The sequence below is a fragment of the Puma concolor genome, chromosome C1, assembly GCF_028749965.1.
Source record: "Puma concolor isolate L17-30 chromosome C1, mPumCon1.1.hap2, whole genome shotgun sequence".
Classification (NCBI taxonomy): domain Eukaryota; kingdom Metazoa; phylum Chordata; class Mammalia; order Carnivora; family Felidae; genus Puma; species Puma concolor.
The window spans coordinates 92,380,023-92,404,879 of record NC_141674.1 but is presented as its reverse complement, the minus strand read 5'-3'; the positions used below and the strand labels follow the sequence as shown (position 1 = coordinate 92,404,879).

At 37.6% G+C, this 24,857-nt stretch overlaps 1 protein-coding gene across 2 annotated transcripts in view; it reads left to right on the top strand.

The window, feature by feature from the left end:
* VAV3 (vav guanine nucleotide exchange factor 3) overlaps positions 1 to 24,857 on the top strand; it is a 355,073-nt gene that overhangs the window by 181,716 nt on the left and 148,500 nt on the right. For both annotated transcript variants that reach the window (XM_086717722.1, XM_086717723.1), the window contains exons 10-15: positions 517 to 612; positions 3,672 to 3,740; positions 5,486 to 5,572; positions 9,925 to 10,010; positions 11,499 to 11,631; positions 12,016 to 12,125. In XM_086717722.1, coding sequence (XP_086573848.1) covers positions 517 to 612; positions 3,672 to 3,740; positions 5,486 to 5,572; positions 9,925 to 10,010; positions 11,499 to 11,631; positions 12,016 to 12,125 — 581 coding nt within the window. The remainder of the gene's footprint in view (positions 1 to 516; positions 613 to 3,671; positions 3,741 to 5,485; positions 5,573 to 9,924; positions 10,011 to 11,498; positions 11,632 to 12,015; positions 12,126 to 24,857) is intronic.

Here is a 24,857-nt window from a genome sequence, read left to right as displayed (position 1 = left end):
GGATTATTACAAAAGGCTTAGATGTATAGTTCTTGAAGAGGATGATTAATTTTGTTGGAAACTGGACAAAGCACATGGCGGTTGGAGAGAAGAGAATGAACAAAGTCATGGCCATGGTGAAGGCACATGGCTAGTTTGATAAGTAGGGACTTGTTCTTGATGCCAGGCCCTCAGCCTAGCCTGGGGGTGGTTGGTGGAAGGTAGAGCTATAAAGGTAAGTAGAGGAAGACCCTAGAGGGCCACTAGGAAAAATAATTTTCATTGCATAAAACAGTTGTACTTAATGATTCATTTTAGGGTTGAAATGCTACAAGGATTATTTGTTGTTGTTGTTGTTGTTTGTTTTTTAATTAGATACTTTCTATTTTTTAGAAAGGATTATTAATAAAAGCAACAAAATATTTATTATATAATAACAGTTTTGTTTATGGCCTCTGCATCTTTTAATGTTGGCTTTATGACTCCCTTTGATAAAGCAAAGTTTTTTTTAAAAGTTTTTAAAAAACATTTCATTAGGAATGTTCCAAAAGAGCAAATAATGGAAAATTCACTCTTCGAGATTTGCTTGTGGTTCCTATGCAACGGGTTTTAAAGTATCACCTTCTTCTCCAGGTATGTAACTTAAAACTATCTGTTTTGTTTATTCATTTAACCAAATATTCATGAAGCACCAATTATGCTCCAGATACTCCATGTTTGGGGCCATATCCCCCTATGATTTTCAATGATTAGTATAGCTAAGTGGGAAATAACAGAACAGCTGGAAACTTTTTCTTCCTTTAGCAAAGATTCATTTGTTATCTTCCACAAAGTCATATTTTGTGTCCTTCAAACAGAACTGGCCCCCAAAGAATTAGGGGGAAAAAAAGGCAAAATGAAAAGATCCCTTTAACCAAGTCTTTGGTTAGCTATAATCATTTATTAGAATCTCACTGTTGTAATACACTTGAATTTTGGCAGGTTAAGTGTTTTGGACTTTGTGCCTTATAACCATAAACTGAAGAGAATTGTGTCACCTTCTTTGTTGCTTTCTGCTAGGGTAAATTATAATAAGACTACATTTATTTTGAAGTGATTCTTTTTATAACCACGAAGCTTATGGTTTCCACAGTTAGTCCTCTAATGAGGGTGGAGAGTCTTATAAATTTAATTTGATAGCTGTACCAGGAGGCTCATTAGTTCTGCTCCAAGGAAATGTCTCACAGTATTAGTCTGTCAACTCTGCTGATGCTTGCAAAATGTAATTTTAAAAAGATCTACTACCTGTATGTGAAATATAATTTTGAGTCTGCCGTGCTTTATACATCTTGTATATTAAATTTCTTGATCTGTAGTTGCAAAATTATTAGTCATCTCTATTTTTGTTCTACTGAGAAATCAGAAGAATTCAAGCCCTGATTATTTCTTTAAAATACATTAAAACATTTATGAGACCTAAACTCAAAGCAACTTAATCAAATTGGATTTTATGAAAAAATAATAAGGAAGACTTAAGCAATCGGTTTCTGAGACATCATGGAACTAAAAAACATGTCCAAAATAAGCTAATAATTTATTTTGTAACTTTGGTATGGTCAAATAGCAAATGAAGAATTTAAAAGGTACAGTTATAAAGTTTTAGGCTTACAGAAGTATAAAATATGGCAATACCTTTTTGAAATTCAGACTTTTGCCTTAATTTCTCTTGGATTGTTTTCTATTTTAAATTTCAAAAGAATGTTTAGTTCTATGATGAATTTTTTTAAATAGGAAAATTTTTATTTGGGATACCATATGAAGATAAAAATTCTACAAATGTTTTTCCATCTTGATAGTGTACAATGTATTTATCTAATGTTTAGAAATTTGTTGAATAAATGTGATATTAATTTGAACATTTCCTACTTCCTCCTATACTTTAGTGGGGAAATAATTTTTGAAATGCTTTATGATTTGAAGTTACATATTTATAAAATCAGAATGAAAGTGGAGAATTTGAAACTTTGAGAATAATTTACACTCATTATTTGATAAAGGAAAAGCAAAAATCAAAGTGAAAGAATATTACTTGGACAACCTTATACGTAACAGATCTGATGTCTGTAGGTCCTCTTTATAACTAGAAACATTAATGGTATTGAAGTCAGCAAAAATTTTGAGTGGCTCCCTGTTTGACAGACAGGATTAGGCATTCATGATATTAAACAGCACCCCCTCCCCCCGTGCACTGATAAAGCTCACTGTTTAGGTAGGGAAAATGAAGTGTAAGCTGCCAGGTACCGTATGATATGATAGGTACGCAGAAAGTATGGAGGTAGTACAAATAAAGGTCTAGTTAACTATGCCTGGGGAGGATGGGGACTTGTAGAGACCTCTGTCATAGAAAGCTTCGCTGTACAGTGATTCTTGATCTGGTTGTGCAGGGAACAGTAAGAGTTCCTTTAGGTGCATCAGAGAGGAACGGCTTTCTAAGGAGAGCAAAACCACATGCTTAATGGGATCAGCCGTTAGAATGTATTTTGAGAATTGCAGTTAATTTAGTATGGATAGAATATAGGTGGTTTGGGTGGAGTTGTTGGGGTGGGAAAGAAAAGTTGGGAGAGGTTGGCAGAATTCAGACCATGAAGGGTCTAAGAGGTGTAGTTAACAACCTGAAGCTTTTGCAGGCATTACAGAAGTCTAAAGAGGGTAGAGACAGGATCTGATTTATATATTAGAAAACTAGCTTTGATGTCAGTAGAGTAAATAGCTTGTAGTCCAGAGAGGCTACAAGTCAGAAGATTAATCAGAAGCTGATTTATAATGACCCATGTGAAAAGAGTAAGGACTTGCACCAATGTAGTGGCAGTGAGGATGGTTTCCAAGGAAAAGATAAAAGTCTGTATCAGCAGAACATAGTATGAGAGAGGGGTTCCTGGGACACTTTATAGGTTTTGGCTTAAGTGATTCTACTGATGAAGGTGCCTCATTCAATAGAATGTAAACAGGAACCAGAAGAGAGTTGTGGGTGAAGGTGCCCTAAGTTGGGAGTTGTTGGGTTAGATGGGCTTGTGAGATAACCAGGTAGAACTATGTAGGTGGACGGAAGAGTCTGGAACTCAGGCATGAATTCTGGGTTGAGCACATTCCTTTGAGAGTGATTGTCTTATTAGTGAGTGTGTTGACATTATGGCGACAGTTGTGATAGAATTTGTAGAATAAGTAAAGTAAGAATAACAAAAGACTAAGGTGAAAATCTAGGAAATAGTAACTTTCCAAGGTACAGATAAAGAAGAAAGTATGAAAGACTAGTGAATAGGAGGAAATTTAAGAAGGACTCAGAGACAATAATAATAGCAGCCAACAAGTGATCCTAATTGTCCCCAAAGCCAAGGGAGAGGAGTAGACATCAGAATCAGTTGGCAATGAGAAGATCTTTCATGACATTTGGGAAGGATGTCAGTGTTACCGTGCGGGATAGATCATCTTTGAAAGGAGAGTGTTTTCAACCATCATCTCATGTTCTTTTGCTGTCTGGTTGGTCTTCTTACAGATAGAGATATTTTTATGAAAATAGAACCTAGTTAAATTACATCAGACTTATTACATTATGGTGCAAATAGTATTAAAAATGGTTTAGTTTTTAAATGTTCTGTTTCTCATATTTTGGTTTTAATTGATGACAGTAGCACTAAACTGTATCTTCCAAATAGGAACTGGTCAAACATACCACTGATCCTATGGAGAAGGCAAATCTGAAACTGGCTCTTGATGCGATGAAGGTAAGGCAAATGTACCATGAACTTCTTTGTGTTTTTTATCCTTGCCTAAAAAAATGATAGAATACAAACTGCTGATACATATGTATGATATGCTAATGTATATTGTGTGTGTGTGTGTGTGTGCGCACGCGCGCACGCGTGTATATGTATCTGTATGGTTTTGTATTAGGTGGGGAGAGCTGAATATTTTTAACTGAAATAGATACCCTTGCATGGATTTAATTGTTAGACAAAGACACATAAAACCAAGAGGTGTATTAAAATAACTTGTTATTTATGAAAGTATGACAACCTTTATAACCACTGGGAATGATTTAATATAAGGGTTTTATTTCACATTCTTTTTGTGGTTACTAATAGAAAACTGTCGGCTTGTGTAAGCAGCAGGTCAGCTGGTGACTTCAGAACAGTGGTGTGACTTATTTTCCTCGAGTGAGGATATCTGCCTGGTTTACCCTTGTGGATGCTGTGCATCAGTACAAGTGGATTTCAGTCTGGGTTTCTATGTCTAGGTAAATCTGAAAATCAAGAACTACAAGTGGACAAAGACAGACTTTTAAACATACTGGGGAATCTGTAAAACCCCAGTTTATATTTTGTGCTGGACTCTGACTTTGAAAGAAATATTTGCCCCTAACTTAAAACATAAACAAATATTTGTTCTTAAGAACAAAATGCCAGTGTGACTGTCATCAGAGCAATGCTAATTACTGTACTTGATCTTAGCCAAAAGGCCCAGAAGCAATAGAGCAAAATGCTAATTACTTCTCCATGTCCCTGTGCCAGTTTCAGTGTTAGCTCCGCTATTGGGCTGATTTTAGTACCCTGTTAGGAGACATCGCACAACTATTTGTTATTTTAGAAATTCATACCAAATTTCCACTTTTTAAAGAAATCGTTAATAGATAAATCCTATGGAACGTCAGACTTTCATTTAGAACAAAGTTAGGAACTGCTTTTTGTCAGAGTTCTGTTCCTGCTGTTGCAGATGAATTTAAGAGGGTAGAGAAAAAAGAAAACCCAGAAAACAGGAAAATCTAGAGCACATGTAATAAAAATAGCTACTTACAGTATGGAAAGATTAGCTAATGTTTCCTCAAATATGAGAAAAGACATTTTAAAGTAGGTGAAGAAGGCCCATGGAGAAACGTGTCCAGCATTGTTTGTTTGCTTGACTCCATTTTAGTGCCCGTGGGTTTCTGTCTTCTCCTTTTCTTCTCCTTCATTAACTCTTTAAAATTGAACTGGCTGACTTGACTGAATGCTCTCAGGAACTAATACACTAACTGGTTGCAGAAAACAGTCCAGCTGGATTCATTGTCTAACTTTTACTTTTTTGTCCCTGCTAAGCATTCATTATTGCATTGTTACCCTTATTCTAACCCATGTAAAAGTGTGATTCTCTCAAGGTCAGTTATTAACGTGTTTGGAATTTGCATTCTCCTGACCTAGTTTCCTTTTGTTCCGCACCGTGTCATAGTCTGTTTTTGTTTTTCATCCTTGCTCTTCTCCGAGGTGTGGCAAATGACAACTCTTTCGTCTTTGCAGCTGTACTGCAGACATTTTGAAATTGCTTTTGAGCTGCAGTTTTGATTGATGGGTCATTCATTTTTATTGTCATGGAAAAGTTATGGTGGTTACTTTTACCACTAATGAAATTAATGATGTGTTTTCTTTCAAACAGTTTGCATCTCTTTTCCAGTCTTATCGTGACTTCTTTTTGTACCCTTCCCTTTATTCTTTAGGACTTGGCACAATATGTGAATGAAGTGAAAAGAGATAATGAGACCCTTCGTGAAATTAAACAGTTTCAGCTATCTATAGAAAATCTGGTATGTAATTATCATTCCTTCCAGCTTTCCTAACCCACAAATCAGAGGACATTCTACAAGTTGTTTTTGAAGCAAAGATAGTTTACCTTGAAGTTTCTGTTGTTCAGGGTTTTTTGCAATTCCTGTTTGGCAGCATCCCCGTGGATTTCCCGTGGCACCTGTGATATGTATATCGTGTCCCAGGACTTTCTGCCCTTGCTTGTCCCTCTCTCCTTAATCACACAATGCCTCTTCCCCTGGCAGTCTAAATTCTAAACATTAGAGTGCATTTTTTTCTTTTCTTTCCCTTACGCTATACATAGTCATGGCCGATTTCCTGTTAATTTATTCATCTTAGTTATATTTACTGGGTGACTGCTGTGTGCCAGACATTGGCTTGGGGCTGGGGCTCTCACTGTGAAAAACATGGTCTCTTGATTGAGGAGACACTTTCAAAATGCTCTGTGGAGATTCCTGCTGTGAACTGGGTGGGGCAACAGAGGATAATCAAGGGAATCCTAGTTTAGGTAAGATGATTAGAGAAACTCCTTGAGTCATTTGCCTCTTTTTTTTTTTATTTTTATTTTTTATTTTTTAAAATTTACATCCAAATTAGTTAGCATATAGTGCAACAATGATTTCAGGAGTAGATTCCTTAGTGCCCCTTACCCATTTAGCCCATCCCCCCTCCCACAACCCCTCCAGTAACCCTCAGTTTGTTCTCCATATTTATGAGTCTCTTCTGTTTTGTCCCCCTCCCTATTTTTATATTATTTTTGTTTCCATCGATGGATGAATGGATAAAGAAGATGTGGTATATATATACAATGGAGTATTACTCAGCAATCAAAAAGAATGAAATCTTGCCATTTGCAACTACGTGCATGAAACTGGAGGGTATTATGCTAAGTGAAATTAGTCAGAGAAAGACAAAAATCATATGACTTCACTCATAAGAGGACTTTAAGATACAAAACAGTTGAACATAAGGGAAGGGAGTCATTTGCCTCTTGAACCTGAAGAATAAGAAGAAAGCCAGTGGTACAGTGATCTGGAGGAGAGGATTCCAGGCAGAAGCCATAGCAAATGAAATCGCCATAGATGGGCCAGAGGAGTTGGGAATTGTGAATGAGGAGAAAAATCATGGGCTCTGAAGTGGGGGAGAGGTGGGCAGGAGGTAGGGGGGGCAGGAGAGCTATGTCCCCCAGCAATGTAGGCCAGGGCACAGAGCTGGGATTTTACAGTCATTACAGGGGGAAGCTAGTAAAGGTTTCAGTCTGATTTACATTTAAAGAAAACCCTGCTGGAAAGTTGTGAGGTGATTTCAAGAGCAAGATGGTCTTGGGGCGCCTGAGTGGTTCAATTGGTTAAGTGTCCAACTTCGGCTCAGGTCATGATGGTGGTCCGTGAGTTGGAGCCCCGTGTTGGGCTCTGTGCTGACAGCTCAGAGCCTGGAGCCTGCTTCAGATTCTGTCTCTGTCTCTCTGCCTTTTCCCTGCTCATGCTCACTCATGCACCCGCGCTCGCTTGCTCTCTCATGTGCTTGCTCTCTCTCAAATATAAAATAAAACAAAAATAATTTAAAAAAGAAAAGAGAGATGGTAGAGGCCTGGATTACGCTGTGAGCAGCAAAAACAGAGATGGATGAATGAAGGAAAGATACTTTTCTTAGTGGAGCAATTTTACTGATGCTTTCTCTGAAACATCTTGAGCCTTCCTTTTCACATGTATAGTCACGTTCTCCTTTCAGGACCTCATCTGCCACCTTTCCAACCACAGAAGCCTCTCATCATCCCGTCACCAACTTGCATTTCCAAAAGGTGGACTTCTCAGTTCATTCTCTATCCCTAACTTGTCAGTATTTGCTGTTGCCTTCAGGATTCAGTCAACAATCCTTAGCATGATATTTAAAGCCCTCAATGATTTGGGCTGAAACTACTTTGCTGAACTCATCCAGCTAATACCTGCCCACATACTTTACTTTGCAGGTGTCCTGCTGTGTCGTAAGGTCTCTAATTTGCTGTACATTTTTATAGTTCTGCCTTTGATCATAATAATGTCAGAGCCTAGAATGTCTTCCCATTATTTCCTATCATATTCCTTCAAGGTCCAACTAAAATAATTCTTTCCATAATCTCCCATTATTACTTTCTCTTTGTAATTGCATAGCACATTGCCTGGACAGCTCTGTGTGTGTGTGTGGTGAAATATGTATGACATTTACCATTTTAAAGTGTATAGTTTTGTAACATTAAATATATTCATGTTGTTGGGCAGCCAGCCATCTCCACCGTCCATCTCCACAACTCTCTTCATCTTGTAAAACTGAAGTTCTGTACTCATTAGACACTAACTCTCCATTCTCCCCTCCTCCCAGCCCCTGGCGACCACCATTTACTTTTTGTCTTTGTGAATTTGACTACTCTAGGTACCTCATATAAATGGAATCATGTGATATTTGTCCTTTTGTGACTGGTGCATTTTACTTAGCATAATGTCTTCAGTGTTCAACCTTGTAGCTTGTATCAGAATTTCTTTTTAAAATAATTTCCTTTTTAAGGCTTTAAAGTGTAACATTAGTTGTATATACCTCACATTTTGATTATCCATTCATCTCTGTGGACACTTCGGTTTCTTACCCCTTTTGGCTGTTGTGAATAGTACTGCTATGAACATGGGTGTGCGAATACATGCTCCAGTCCCTGCTTTCACTTTTTTTGGTTATATACCCAGAAGTGGAACATGCCAATCCACACCAACACTTGTTCTTTTCTTCTTTTTTCTTCTTTTGAAAATAATATCCGTCCAAATGTGTATGAAGTTGTATCTTATTATGGTTTTGATTTTTTGTATTTCCCTAATGATTAGGGATATTGAATATCTTTTCATATACTTATTGGCCATTTGTATATCTCTTTGCAGAAAGATGTACAAAGTTCTTTGCCTATTCAAGTTCTTTGCCTGTTTTTGGATAAGGGTTGCTTGTTGAGTTATAGGAGTTCTCTGTATATTCTGGATATCAATTCTTATCACACATTTTGTTTACAAATATTCTCTACCATTCTGGAGGCTGCCTTTTCACTCTGTTGATACTGTCCTTTGCACAAAATTTTTAATTTTAAAGAATTTTAACTTACTGGGTTTTCTTTTGTTGGTTTTGGTGGTATATCTAAGAAATCATTGCTAAATCTAATGTCATAAAAATTTTCCCCTATGTTTTTGTCTAAGAGTTTTATATTTTTAACCCTTGGATCAATTTGGTATATTGTACAAGGTAAGGGTCCAACTTCATTCTTTTGCCTATGCATATCCAGTTTCCCAGAATCATTTGTTGAAAAGGCTCTCCTATCCCCATTGAATGGTCTTGGTACTGTTGTCAAAAATCATTTGACCATATATATATGAGGGCCTATTTCCAAATGTTCTATTCCATTGGTCTAGCAGTCTGTCTTTATGCAGGTGCCACAGTGTTTTTGTTACCAGAGTTTTGTAATAAGTTTTGAAATCAGGAAGACTAAGACCCTGACCTTGTTCTTTTTCAAGACTGGTTCCCCTATTAAGGGTCCCTTGTGATTCCATATGAATTTTAGGATGGAGTTTTCTATTTCTGCAAAACACATCTTGGGAGTTTGCTAGGGAACATCTATTTTTATACTTTCTTGCAGCAAGTTAATTAATTACCTATCTGCTTCCTTTATTAGAATGTAATCTCCTTGATGTTAGTGATAATTTTCAGTCAATTCTTTTTCCCTCAGCACATTATACAGTAGGTGTTCATAAATACTTAACGTTTTTATTGTTTGCCTCTGGGGAAATGGTTCATTGTTTTTAATCATTAAGTCATACTTTTCATTCTTGAGATCTTAGCTAAAGGAAGCCATCCTTGACTCCCTTGACCATATTGAGCCCCTGGCAATGCATTTTTCCTGTACTCTTTCTTCATGGCAACTGCACATCTATAATTATATACTTGTGTGAATATTTTTCCCCCACTGGGCACAGGCAACATTTTGCCCTATATCTTCTACAGTGTCTGGCACACAGTGGGTGCTTAATAAGTATTAGTTGGTATATCTTTGTTGTGATTTGGATTCTTCCAGTTAATTCTTGCTTTTGGTAGCTAACTTTCCTCTTAAGACTATAAATAAAATTAATTAATGTTTTCAGTGTACCTTCTAGGATGTCCAAGGGCAGACTGTTTTGAAAGCGTATCATATAGACCTGAACTTTTTGCAGTAAGCATGCTAAAAATGCAAAATGATAAAACTTATAGTGTAATAAGGTAGCTGTCCCTAGCAAATATTTCTTTCTGTTTTTATATGTTTACAAAAAAGAAAAAAAAAAACCTGAGACATGTAAATTTTATGTTTTAGAACCAACCAGTTTTGCTTTTTGGACGACCTCAGGGAGATGGTGAAATTCGCATAACCACTCTAGACAAGCATACAAAGCAAGAAAGGTGAGAAAAGAGGAGCAATAGTTATTTTCAAAATAAGTGGTTAGTATCAGAAGATTGATAAAACAGTTCTTTCAGGACAAGGGAGGGAAAAAGGAGAAGAAAAATAAGGGGACAGACCAACTTATGGTTTTCTACAATTTTCTCATAGATATGTTTCTCGGTTCTGGTATCTGTTGATTTGTCTAAGTTATTAAGAGGGATATGACAAATAGAGAATGTCAGCTGGGGCTCAAGGGACACAGTAAGATGAGAGTAGAGATAAAGCAATTGATAACTACTGTAAAAATACAATTGCTTGACTTCTCTTTTTGGTATACACTTTAACTTAAAAATATAAAATGTCCTAAGAAGGTAGTCTAAGGGAGGGCCGATTAATATATGTGAATATTCTTGAGGGAAATTTAGGTTACTGAGCTTGGCCTGGTATTCCAAATTATATACGTATGATTATTAAACTGATTGATTTGGTTGAAAAGGCCATTTTCTGGAATCTTTGCAATGAGAAAGTCAGCCAGCAGGGGGCAGTGTCAGCTCTCGCTTCCAACTTGATACCCAGGCTCTACAGGTAGTTCCCAGGAGACATAGATACTTTTTAGCCTCTCCAGGAAAATTTGTCTTTGCAGGTGATGCAACTATTAGAGCTACATGAATGTATCATTGTCATTATTATTTTTAAGGTCTATGCGTATTAATTACTGAGACTTTTTGAAAAGATGCAAGTACTGGTATTGGAAATAGGAATTACAAAGTTTGTTGTTCTCCCCCAATTACATTATCTTTGAAAAGAAAGAGAAATATCAACACATAAATTTAATCATAATTTTTTTAGTTTTCATTTTGCTCATACACTGCTCAATTTGTGGTTTAGGTGGTCCATAAAAGAGGGTAAAAGAGCAGATTCCACAATTAGATCTGGGTATGAATCTTGCTCTGCACCTCACAAGCAGTGTGACCTTGAGCAAATCAATTAACTTCGTTAAGCCTCAGTTTCCTCCCTCATACAATGAGGATGAAAATAATACTTCAGTAGATGGTCCTGGGGATTTATTTTAAGTGAGTCATCTTTGTCAAAGGGATGGACACTTGTCAGTACTTTTCTGGCTGATTCCTAGGAACATCATAAGTTAACTGCTATTGCTGTCATCAGTATTCTGTAAATGTTAAGCTTTTAAATGAAAAAAAAAATAATTGCTCATGGACAATGCTTTGTGGCTAATCTCAGTTGTTCTTTACAGCAGCTCTGTAGCGTGCCTTTTCTTACTATAATTTTGTATATGTTTTAAATGGGGAAACTGAGGTAGACTAAGGCCCTACATTCAGTAAAGGGTAGTGCCGGGGCAGACACAGTTCATTCTTTGCAATGTGCAACACTGCCTTTGTCATTAACTCAAAGGAAAAATTTGGGGTTGGTTTAATTACATTTTATCAGGGAAAAATTAACATACGTGCTTCCAAACCATTTGAAATCTCTCCCTCTCTCTCTCTCAGGCATATCTTCCTGTTTGATTTGGCAGTGATTGTATGTAAAAGGAAAGGCGATAACTATGAAATGAAGGAAATAATAGATCTTCAGCAGTACAAAATAGCCAACAATCCTACAACTGATAAAGAAAATAAAAAGGTGAAGTTTTGAAAATTAATTACTGTAATTTACTCATAACTTTGAATATTCCAGGAAAGCATGCTAATACATTACTATGAGAGGGCATATCAATGCAGGTGTTTTTTTCTTTCTAGAGATTTATTAGGAGTAAGCCTCTGTGAAAAATAGACAGTCCCACAACTGATAATGATCATCTCTAATGCCTTGATGGTCAAGTAAAATGTGTTGGTTGTAGAAACTGATGGATGTAAAGTTAACTACAAAAATGTGGTTCTTTATAATTTGTATGCTGATATGTTATGAGAAGTTTGTGGATGATTATGGTGGTGTTTTAGTGAATTTGGAAGCATGATGTTATTACTGAATGATGCATATTAACCTGCAGAATATTAATTTTAACAGTGGTCTTACGGCTTCTACCTCATCCATACCCAAGGACAAAATGGGTTAGAATTTTATTGCAAAACAAAAGATTTAAAGAAAAAATGGCTGGAACAGTTTGAAATGGCTTTGTGAGTATTTCTACTTTTAAAAGTGCTCTTTCTACTACTTAAATCTCTTACGAATAATGAACTGTCAGTAAATGTACTCTAATCCTTGTAGCGAGTGTATGGAGACTGTGGAAACACTGAGCATGAGTGCTACTCAGCTGTCTGCTTGATAACTTGGGTCTCCTAGGAAAGCGGTTTTGGTGAATTTCTTCAAGAAAAAGAGAGAGGGAGCTCTAACCTTCTATTTGACTTCCTTCTCATGAGCATATTTTAATTTTTTAGGTTTCAGCAGTCCATGAAAATATTAACTATTCTAATGATAAGCTTTTGATTACCATCTTTTATATAGATCTTTATTTAAATAGAGATAGCTCACAAACATACACATATCTTATTTTTAATAGAAAGATTCATTTCTTCCTCTCACTTGTGTTTGACTCATTTATTGTTTGAGTCCTAGATAAATTGCTTGATGTATTCAATGAATGTTTTAAGGGCTTGGTTTCTTTCAGTGTTATTTTCTTTTATTAAAATGGAAGCTGAAGAAAGAGGTGGGAAATAAGTCCGACCTGTTTCAAAAGGAAGAGCATGAAGAGGTGTAATTACACAAGAACATGCCATCATAGGGGTTTCTTTTTGTTTTGATGTTCATGGATTAAAAGGTACATAGTGACCCTTGTTATGGAAACATATAGGTCACCCTGAAATTGAAACTGTTAACAAAAGGTGAAATTCTGGAGGAAAAAAAAAAAACCCTTTAGTGATTTGCTTCATTTGTATTCTAGCACTGCTTACCATTTGTGGACAAATTCTATCAGGCTTTTTGTTCTTTTGTTTTGTTTTAAGAAATGCTCATGTTAATGGAAAATGGAGGTAAGATTAGAGTGTCTTATTGTAGTTCTGAAGTGAGAAAAACAGATTTTTTAAAGATTATTTTATCTAACATTTTGAGAGTAATGGTTGTGCTGCTAAATTATTTCTAAGCTCGTAGACAATTCTGGATTTAGCATTAATCACCCCCATGAACTGGCTACATAGTCTTAACTAAATTGATTAATTTCTCAGAGCCTCGGTTTCCTCCTCTGTAAAATAAAGATAATAATATTTTGAATTCCAGATATGTGTCTGGCAGAGTGTTAGCCAAATAGTACCCCAGTAGTCATATGACACTGAACAATAAGTGATATCTATTGTTGTCACTATTATTAATATTGTTTTATATTTAAGACCCTACTACACCCATGAGGACTTGTAAAATCAGAAGGCATTGTCCCAGTATATCATTATCATCCTTATAATGTATTATTAATTACAATAATGAAACAAGAAAAGTTAGTAGTTATGTGCGTCGATGCCATGACTATACTACAGGGACCCCTTTGGTTGTGGCATAAATGATGAAGTTAGTGGCCTCTTCCCAGTCTCTGATGTGCAGTGGTCTACATCATAAACCTAGTGTGTTGTTTCAGTGAGGTTTCAAGTGGTAGATTGTCTACCTGGGGTTGGTGACAATGGGCAAAATAGAGCTGATCTCAAGCCTTTGCTTTTGTGGGAATGATGCTAGGGTTACTATTTTCTTATGGGTTCTCTTTGGCTGTATAATCTTTAGAGGAGTAAAGAAATTTCTGCAGAGGAGGGAAGTTAAATTTCTTGTCCAGAGCAGACAGTCTCCTTGGACTATATATGACAGGCATATCAGTTAACATTTTGTTCAGTTTCCATTAATCAGCTTCACACTGGTAAAAGAGGTTCGGAAAGAAAGATGTTTTTATCTCTTTTGTGTAAAAAATCTGGGTAGGTAGTGAGAGGGGGGTCTGGTGACTCCCTGGGGTATCATCAGGGACCTGGCCCAGGTCTTCCTGCTCTCCATTATCAGCATTTGACTTCTATGCTCAAGGTTGGTCACTTTGTTGTCCAAGGTAGCTGCTGGTGCTCCACCTATAAAATAGACAGTCTAGGCAAGAGAGGGTAACCTCTCACTTTTAAGGATCCTTTGCAGATATGTCACAAACTTCTTTTGCTAACAGTGACCAGAACTTAGTAATGTGGCCACATCTGTCAAAGGAGCCTAGGAAATAGAATCTGTATTCCAGGGGAACCTGGGTGGCTCAGTCATTTAAGCATCCAACTCTTCAGTTCAGCTCAGGTCATGATCTCGCAGTTTGTGAGTTTGAGCCCTGCACCAGGCTCTTCACTGACAGTGCGGAGCCTACTTGAGATTTTCTCACTTTCTCTATCTCTCTGCCCCTCGCCTGCATGTATGCTCTCTCTCTATCCAAATAAATAAATTTAAAAAATTTTATATTTTATTTATTTTTGATAGAGACAGAGCATAAGTGGGGGAGGGGAGAGAGCGAAGGAGACACAGAATCCAAAGTAGGCTCCAGGCTCTGAGCTGTCAGCACAGAGCCCGACACGAGGCTCAAACTCACAAACTGCGAGATCACGACCTGAGCTAATGTCGGACGCTCAACAGACTGAGCCACCTAGGCGCCCCCAAATATAAACTTTCAAAAAAAGAATCTTTATTCCAGGCGATACTGTCCCTGGCTAGGGATTCCAGGTTCTCATATGGAAGACGGGAGAAATTTGTAGTTGTAGATAAATACCAATCACTGCTTTATAGGTATATACTTATAGGGGTAGGTATGGATGGATTTAAATAGTTCCACCACAATAAATATGGCTGTACCACACACAGGGAAACTGGGATTATTTTTTTATGTTTATTTATTTTGAGAGAGAGTGCACAGGTGCATGTGGGTGTGAGTGGGGCAGGGGCAGAGAGAGAGAGAGAGAGAGAGAGAGAATCCTAAGCAGGCTCTGCACTGTCAATGCATAGCCCAAGGAGGAGCTCCATCTCACAGATCGTGAGATCATGACCTGAGCCAAAACCAAGAGTCAGATGCTCAACCCACTGAGCCACCAAAGTGCCCCCTGGGAGTCTTAATCTTTGCTCATTTTCCAGGCACTTCTACAGTATAATTAAACATCCAAGTGGCTGTTTATATTTCAGAATTCCATTGACTGCCCATGCAGATGGTGAGAGGGTGGAAGTACCTTTTTTGAGAATTGCTCAAAGTCGAAGTTGAGGGCTTCTATAAGGAGTGATTGTGCCAATTACAGCAAAGTAAAATTAGTCAGGATTTTACTAAAGCATCAGAATATTTCATTATTTCCTCCTCGCCTTATGCAGGAAAGCCCTGCTTCCAGCTTTGTAAGACAGCTCCTGCTTGTCTTGTGCTCAGGACAATAGAATAATCTAGGTAAGTCCTGAAGCTTAAGATGCTACGTATGGTTCAAATTTTGCTATTTTACCCATTATCTAAAGTTCTAGTCCCTTAATCTATAAGCTATGGAGAACAAAGGAAACTAAGAAATCTGGCAGCATTCATGACAGCCCATGAAAAACACTAAGCCTTGGATACCTCCACAAGCCATCTTCTGCGAGTCTCTTTAGCATTAACATGGGACACATAGGTCCTCCTAGAGCATTCTGGAGTGCTGCTTTAAGGAGCTCAGAGAAGGAAAGGGAGGCATTGGTAGGAGGGTGGTGGGAAATCAAGGGATGTGATATTTTAAGACTGATGAAATGCTTGCCAGTTCTATTTACAGAAGATGGCAATTCTGTTTATAGGATAATTGGATCATTTTTATTTTAAAAAATTGCAAATCACCTTTAAGATGTTTAAAATACTGTTTTTAATTTAGAACATTATAAAAGACCGTAGAAAAGTTTGAATACCAATAAACAGTAAGTATCCAGTAAACGCAAATCATCTCCCAAGAGGCGACCTGAATCTCAGCCTGTGTCTTTCCCAAGCACATCCCTGTCCCTGCTCAGTAGCTGAGTTCTCTGACCTTCTTTGGCCATAACCACTTCCAGCAGTGAACCACATCAGAACTTGGCAAACCTCTGTAAGAAAGACTGAACAAAGAGAAAAGCAGCAGTGATCCATCCACTTGGATGGGACAGGGAGAAGAATGTTTTTTTCTTTTCTTCCTGTGAGGAGAAGTGGTAGCAGGACTGACTTCTCTTGAGGTTGTTGGAGCAGTTACTGAACCAGATGATGTTGGAAGTCATATTTCTGGGGGACTATGCTCTGAAAAACATATTTAAATCTTTAGGAGGCTGATACATATACATTGCTTATTCTTACTTATTTCTTAATGTTTTTATTTATCTTGAGACAGAGAGGGACAGAGCATGAACAGGGGAGGGGCAGAGAGAGAGGGAGACACAGAATCCGAAGCGGGCTCCAGGCTCTGAGCCATCAGCACAGACCCCGATGCGGGGCTCGAACTCCCGAACCGCGAGATCGTGACCTGGGCCGAAGTCGGACGCTCAACCGACTGAGCCACCCAGGCGCCCCTTCTTACTTATTTCTAAAAGGGCTTTCATCATTGTCTCTGACAATTCCATTTTAGTTTTCTTGGAAATAAGATGGCAAATACTTTTATTAGCTTAAGCTAGTTTTCATAATTATACAGGAAAATACGGATGTGTCTATAGCAGTTTTCAAAATACTGTCAGGAAGCTTATGGATATGTTTTCTCTGAATCCCTTATACCCAATGTGTTTTTAAGAATTTCTCCTATTAGATTTAAATTGATAAACGTTGTCATACCCACTTTATAGTTCAGGAAACTAGCAATCATAGGAGTATTTGACCAAATTTGTACAACTTCAATGTTAAATCACTTATAATAGAGTTCAGGATCTCAGTTCATAGCATGTCTTTATCCATGAAGGTGCTAAAAATAAGCAACTGGACTCAAATCCTTTTATCTAAAACTAGGTTTCCTTTTTTCTATTCCCTCTCCCTTAACCCCCCCGCTGATCTAGAAGATCAGGCAGTTTCCTTAAATGTTCCAGAAATAAGTCAAAGTTGGGCAAACTATGAAATAAATAAATTGAATAATAGAATACAAAGGCTTTTTAAAGAAAGAGAAAGAGGAAAAAAAATAGGTGGAAAAAAACATTGCAAATGGTAGAAAGTGGTAGATTCTTAAACAGCCTCTGAGTGTTCACTGAAGGGAACTGAAAGGTTCTGTTGCTTGGAATTTCTTTGGACTGACCCAATTCTTGAAATTCTAACAATTCATATTTAATCCTTTGAGTAAAGAAAGTTCTCTAAAAGATACATATAACCATCACTCCCACTAAGATTTCTTCACTGTGTCCCATATGTACAATGCTACATGGTTTTCACAAGAGGAAGAATAACAGAGAGGTATTAACGTGTGCTCAAAGATTAGCCCAGGATATTTATCTCTTAAATGCTCAGACTCTGGTTGTGGGGAGAAGAGTAGGAGAAAGGGATAAGGAAATTACAGAGCCAGGAAGAGGCTCTGGGGCCAGGCTGCCTTGTCATGTTAGTCATCTGGAAGGGCAGCCCCCTGAGCTTTGTTTCCTAGGATGGACCCCTGAAAAAGAGTACTCTCCAACTAGGGTGGGTCAGGGGCCAAGAATCAAGCCACTAAACTGCACAAAACGCATTTGATCTGAGCTACAGTGTTTCTTTCTAATTTATTCTCCCATTTACTTCTAGAAGGAATTTGAAGTCACTCACCATAAAAAGCACACATGCCACAGAATTAAAAGGAAAAATTTAAATAATCAGAGGTCAAACAGAACAATGTTTCAAAACATTTTCCTCAAAGTTAGGATCTACTAGACAAGAATATTTTCTTGAAATTTACCTTCTGTAGTTTGTATTATTAAAAGCAATGAGTACGTTTTTTACATTTTAAATATGAAATCGTATCTTATCAAACATAACTTCAAAAACATAAAATTTGTTTTAATCTAAAGATGTTGCTCAGATATTTTGAATACCAGAGAGATAATTACTGGAGGACATTACATTCATTCTACAAGTACTTAGCACTTGCCTTGTTGACAGATATTATTGGAAGCCCTGGGCATATAACAATGAGGGAGCTATTGCAATTGAATTTAAACAGTGTAATTTATAAATGTGACAATTTTTAGTAAATATGTAAGGAATTGAATGTAAAGACTGAACTCTTGATGTTTCTAGCTAAATAATACCTTTCTTCCAATCCCATTTACTCAAGTGTAACTAGAGGAAGCCTAGGAATTGCCCTTCTCCCTCCATATGTGTTCAACATCTCACCAACCTCTACAGATTGAATCTGACCACTTGTAATCTTCATGTTCACCTCCCTGGTCTAAGCCTTTCATATCTCTAATTAGCTTCTGCATTCCTTGCTCTCTCCTTACTAGTCTACTCTTCAGGGTGGTCCAGTTGTGTCTTGCCCTACTTAAAACCCTTCATTGGCTATGTATAGCACTTGTTATAATCTCAGCATTCTTGCCAGGATCTGAAGGACCTCCATGATTTTATCCTGCCTGTCTTCCAGCCATATCTCTTATCAGTTTCACTTGTGTTCCTTTTGCTGTAGTTAGATTGGGTGGATTTCAGTTCCTGGAGAATGCACAGGCCTCAGGCAACCACCCTTGAGGCTTTCCTACCTAGGATGGTCTTTCCTCTTGGTCTTTGGTTAGCTGGTTTTTTATTCTACAGATCTTAGCTTTAAATGTGACTTTGTGAAAGAGGTCTCTTCTGACCACAATGCTAAATTAGTAACCTTACCTTTCCAGTAGTCTCTCACAATTGTAATTATATGGCCCTATAGAAATTATCCAAGGGTAGTATTTATAGCTTTCACTCTGCTCCTCCGCACCCTGTTTGTTGAAGGTAATCTGCTATTTGCCTGCCCAATTTTGCCTGTCTTTTCTCTTCCTAAAGAATAGGGATTTCTTTCCTGCTTACTAAGAGAGAAGGTAAATTGAACTGCTTGGCTAGTGCTGGGAGAAAGGAAAAAAGAAAGCTTCATGGTTCCAGAAATGGAAAGAAAATTTGGGGTTTTGGTGTGAATGAGGCTCTAGAATAACTATGGAGTTTGAGGAATTTGGGAAGGGAAAAGCACCTTTTGAAATATATACCTGTGGATTCAAATTGTATTCCCTTTTATAAAGTTCTTTGAAATGTTAAGTAAAGAATGCAATTGCATTTTGGTTATTTTGGTTTCTGTATGTGTACCTTTAAGGCACCAAGTCCTGGGCCCTTGGATTGATGAGATCACCTTTAGACCTAGCTGCCCATTTCCTGGCTATTTACCCCTGGATAAAAACACCAAGAAGGCAGGCGTCTTGTCAGTATTGTTCACATGCATGAGGGGTCCTATCACATCTTGTAGCACATAGTGGATAATCATATTTTTACTATATACTTGAAATTTCACTCAAGTTTTCTGATAAGGGTAATTAAAAAAACCCCACAAAGACTTGATGAGTTAAGGAATTCATATTGTCTGACAAAATATCACAACAGCCCTTGAGGGAAAGAAACTTTCTGGTATGATAAGAAGGCTTTATAATGTGGATTCTTAGGAGATACTGAAAAACATATGTTTTCCACTAGCAGCATTAGATTTTTTGAAGTACTAGAAGTTGATGTCACATATAATAATTTTTTCTTAAATTAGTATTAAAAAATGAGATTGCAATTTCCTGAAGGCAGTTTTGTAGCCACCTAACCTGATGCTTCCAGGTTATGTTTCTTTTTGTCCTCCCATATATCTTTCTTTTTGGCAGACTGATTCAATTTTTGGATAAAACTTAACCAACTGAGATGGGTAATTTTCACACTACCTAGACTCTTTCACATAATGCTGACCTAATCTATACTTAACGCTGAAAAGTACAGAACAGTATGTAATGTTCTATGCCACCTATGCCACCTGGGCCTCCTTGCCTCTGGGAGATGGTGGGCAGAACATGGCCCAAACTCCAGTTCTAGGGTCTGAGGTGCTCAAAGTCCACCTACTTCCTCACATTTCTCTCTGTACAAACTTCTGACCCAGAAGAAATGCAGTCATGGCCTAGATTTTGTGATACTCACGGGTGTCATGAAGAAGGCTTATTTCATGCACCTCTTCCCTCTGCCATTTTACTGGTCTTGTTGACATCTTCACTATGACCTTCCTCACCATATACTGCTCCCTGTAGTGGACTGGTATCCTGAGCTCACTGCTTCTGCAATGAGGCCTGACTAGTCATGCCAGAGAGAGTGCACCTCCCCTAGCCATCCTGGGATTTCGAGGAATAAAGCGGTGTTATACCACATCAATTCAAGATTAAGAAATCTGCTGAGCATCTCAAGCGACGGTGGCCTTTGCTGTTGGTTAGTTGAGTGACCCATATGTATAATATAATAGTAAATTTGCGACAGCAAACTTGACATTCTGTTGTGCATATTTATTTTTTTTTTAATTTTTTTTTTTTTTCAACGTTTATTTATTTTTGGGACAGGGAGAGACAGAGCATGAACGGGGGAGGGGCAGAGAGAGAGGGAAACACAGAATCGGAAACAGGCTCCAGGCTCTGAGCCATCAGCCCAGAGCCCGACGCGGGGCTGGAACTCACGGACCGCGAGATCGTGACCTGGCTGAAGTCGGACGCTTAACCGACTGCGCCACCCAGGCGCCCCTGTTGTGCATATTTAAAAGACTGACTTTGTTGATGCTTTTGCCTAGAGGGAGATTCTTCCATCTACGTGAAGCTAGGTCAGAGACTTCTACAGCAAGCCCAAGTTACTGCTGCTACTCCTGCTGCTACTACTGGTACCACGAGTGTGGTAGTACTGTTACTTCTTCCTCCTTTTCTTTTCTCCTCTCGCTCCTTTTCTCCATTTTCTTCATCAGGAGGTCTGTTTGGATCTTCTCAGATATACAAATAGGTACCTTTGGGACTACAAGTTTCATCTCTTAGAACAGGGACCAACCCACTTTTTTTCGTAAGGGGCCAGAAAGTAAATACGGTAGACTTTGTGGACCATATGGTCTCTGTCACAATTAGTCAATTCTATCATTGCAGTAGTAGCACAGCCATGGATGATACATAAATGAACATGTGTGGTGTGTTCCAATAAAGCAGGTGGTGGGCCATATTTGGCTCATGAGCTGCAGTTAGTGACCCCTGTGTTACAGCCCAAAGATGATGATTGGGCCTAGGGAATGTAGTGAGTCTGTGTTACCACTAAATGATCTCAGCTGTAATGGAACCACCTTGTGGCCTTTGGTAGTAGTGTTGTTTTATTTTATTTTATTTTAAAAATTTTTAGCACTAATTCCTGTTTAGGCCATCATGATGATTTAGCTACAAAATGTTCTCTATGCCACCAAAACCGAATTATCTGTATTTGACATTATTTTGTTCTGTCCAAATGAATATCAAAAATATATGCTCAAAAAGCAGACTGCACCTATTTGGGTATCTGGTTTCATTAGGTTTTATTGTAATGTTTATTGAAAAGGACTATGAGACCCAAAGAATCCAGGTCAGTAGTCAACCAACATCAGCAGAGATAATTTTATAGTAAGTGATGGGTCTTTGTTCTCTTGGAGCATTTTCTTTCCAGCAGTATTGACGTTTGTGCTTGTTATTTACTCTGAAATTTTCTCCTTGGAGAGCACACCAAGAAAACCAGAAGGGGCAAAGGAAGACTAGGGTGGTGTCAAGAGTTGGCCCAAGGGTGAGCCTTCTTGGATGAGCCAAATATGGGAGTGACATTTTGGCTTTGTTGGCACTTCTTTGGCATTTTCTGGGTGTCCAAAGCCCGTGTCAGGGTCTACTTGAAACTGGTAGCCTTACAGACATACTACAAAAATAGCTGTCTGCAGAGCATCTCTGTGTTATCTATCCACATACATTTTTTGTTTTTTGGAGACATTATTTTCTCTAAAAACAGCCTTTTCTTCTTAAAAGGCTTGCATTGTAAGTCTTTAATATGAAGAATTTGTTTATGGATATGAGATCCATGCTGACTTGATCCATCACCCCTGGGCTGTACTGAGTCTTATGGTACTGACCTATTCACATTAATCTCCCAAGTTGAAGCCAGCTCAACTCTCCCTGAATCTGTTGTATTATCTATAACCTTTCAAAATTGGCAGTTAAGTCAGTGTAGGGAACTAAACCGCAGTTTCCTGGCAGCAATAAAAGGAAGTAGGACATGGGACAGTGCTCAGAAAAAGCACAGCTGTCATTAAATGGAGTCTTTCAGTAGCCTGTTTGATCCAGAAACATGTAAAAGCATTTCACGCATGACAAAGCATTAGTAAATATTAAACAGTATTCTCGTTCTGTTATTGCCTAGTGGGGATCAACCTCTCTCCTCCTCCCCTGGTTATGTTTAATACTTGCTTGACATTTTTCTGGCTTCCCTGACCATGCTTATAAAGAAGGAGAAATCATAGGCATGAAGAAGGGATAGATATCAAAATTTCCACCAACCAATAAGCATTACTCTGTTAAAACTAAATGCAAGTAACATTGTAAAGGCTGAATTAATGTTGATTTCCCTGAACTTCTGTTGCAGACCCTTTGATCTATTGTGTTTTTCTTTTGTCCTTCTCCTTATATGAATAATAGTGCAACCAGGAGTGTTGAACCTGGCAGTGGTCGTTACTATGCTGACTCCAGCTTGTCTGGGTAATGTAGAGAATAACGCAAAAAATAAGTTTATTTTGGATCTGTTTATTGTATCGAGTCAAGTATATACATGGTTTCCTCTAAGAAAATGACATAATTAGTGAATTCTATAATAGTGAGCAAGCTGTAATTTATAAATTTAAACCTAATAGTTAATGTCATATGTACTACTTTTAGGGTATTTTTTTTGATAAATTATTAAATCATAGGAATTATTACTTTGGGCTCTATAGTACAAAATAAACAGTGATAGAAGGTTGGCTATCCTTACAATGGAAGCAATAGAAGAAACTTTGTTTTTCCTCTTCACAAGACAGTAAGCAATAGCAGTGTAGTTGGAGAAATAAGAAAGTCCTACTTGAGGGGCATCTATGTGGCTCAGTTGGTTAAGCGCTTGACTCCTGATTTCAGCTCAGGTCATGATCTCGGGGTTCCTGAGATCCAGCCATGCGTCAGGCTCCCTGCTGACAGTGTGGAGCCTGCTTGGGATTCTCCTTCTCCCTCTCTCTCTGTCTCTCCCCCCCCCCCCCCAATAAATAAACTTTAAAAGATAAAAATAAATAAAAATTGAGCTCCTCTAGCCTATCTCCCTTGGCTTATTGCCACACATTATTTGATGTGAGGAGAATGGAATTGGAAATTTCAGCAGAGAAAAATCCAGTGCAGGTGATGCGACCAGGAAAATTTTGAGAGTTACTGACTTTCTGGGAATCTAAGAAAGGCATTGGCAAATGAAGTTTTTGCTCTTAATTTAGAAAAAGTCATTACAGGTTGAGTGTATGTATTTTACTTTAAAAAATTAGGAAAAAATGCCATATATCACTGATATGTAATTTAGAAAAATTAATTTGTTCTAGGTGATTTTTCTCTCATATACTCTGAATACATGCTCATAATTATCAAGATCCTCAGAAACCATACTGTTTGATGGACACTTTGAGAAGAGTTTGGTGTTCCTCTATTCCAACCATTTAGTGTTCAACCCTTTCCTACAATTTCTTTCCAAGTGTAGTCTGTGCTTACATGCCTCTTGTGATGAGCTCACCACTTCTGGACTCATTTGCTCGTTGCTTACCTTTGACTGTAGAAATCACTTCCTTACAACGAGTTGAAACCTGTTTGAGAATAATTTCGTAATGTCACTTGTTGGGTCCAAATAGAACGTGTGTCTTTCCTCTATGTGGTGACCCTTCAGGCATTTGAAGGTAGCTATTCCTCCAGCTTCAAGGTTTAAACATTCTTTACCTTAAATGAAAAGAAACTTAATTTCGAAAGATGCTTTCATTAACTAGTTTAGGTGAATGCTAACCTGGATTAATATAAAGGTATAAAGTTATGCGTAAGTTAATGCTGAATTTCAGTCCAATATTACGGGCAGGGTGCAATGCCAACTGCTAACATCCCCACAGAAGAACTAAATGAGACAGTTTTATCTCCAAGTTATTGAGAAATCAATTTGGGGACTTCTGATTGAATTATGCATAGTATGTTTTTCTGATTCTAAGAATTATAAGGAAGATTTCAGATTTTAATTCCTTCATGTCAGAGTATTTAGAGTCTGGTAGCATATAGGGATAATTCCTTACTCTTATACCGCTTTATAGTTTCCATAATACTTTGATGATTAAGGAATGCTGTGAGATAGCCAGAAGGTATTATCTTTAAAAAATAAAGAAAAATAGAGATTAAATGTTTTGTGTGTGCTTTTTTAGTTAACAAGTGGCAGAGACTGATCTTGAATCTCAATTCAGAGCTTTTTCCCTCACCCCATGCTGTCTCATTTATAACAAGAATGCCTACTGTTGTTCTCCAGAGACGAAAGTTTCCTTCAGTTTGTTTTAAAAGCAAGAGGTATTTTTGTGTAGTATATTCACATACTGGATGAAAAGTATGATTTAGAACTTAAATGCTTTCCCCTTATTTTGTAGTGATGCTATTGGATAAGAATTGGTTATTTTTACAGAATCAAATAATAACATCGTGTATATTATTAACAATGTATAAGGATGATTTGGGCTTCAAAGAATTTCCTTAATGTAAATTAAGTCTTAATTTACAAGTTAACGTATAACAACATTTTTGGTCACCTTAGAGAATCATGCTTAATACAGTCTATGCAAAGTTTTTGTTTGATTTAATTTGATGATGTTTCCTTTTTCCGGTTGTCTAGATGATGTGATTTTAGTCTCAGAGTTTAAATTCTTTATTTTTAGTTTTTTATGTTTATGTAT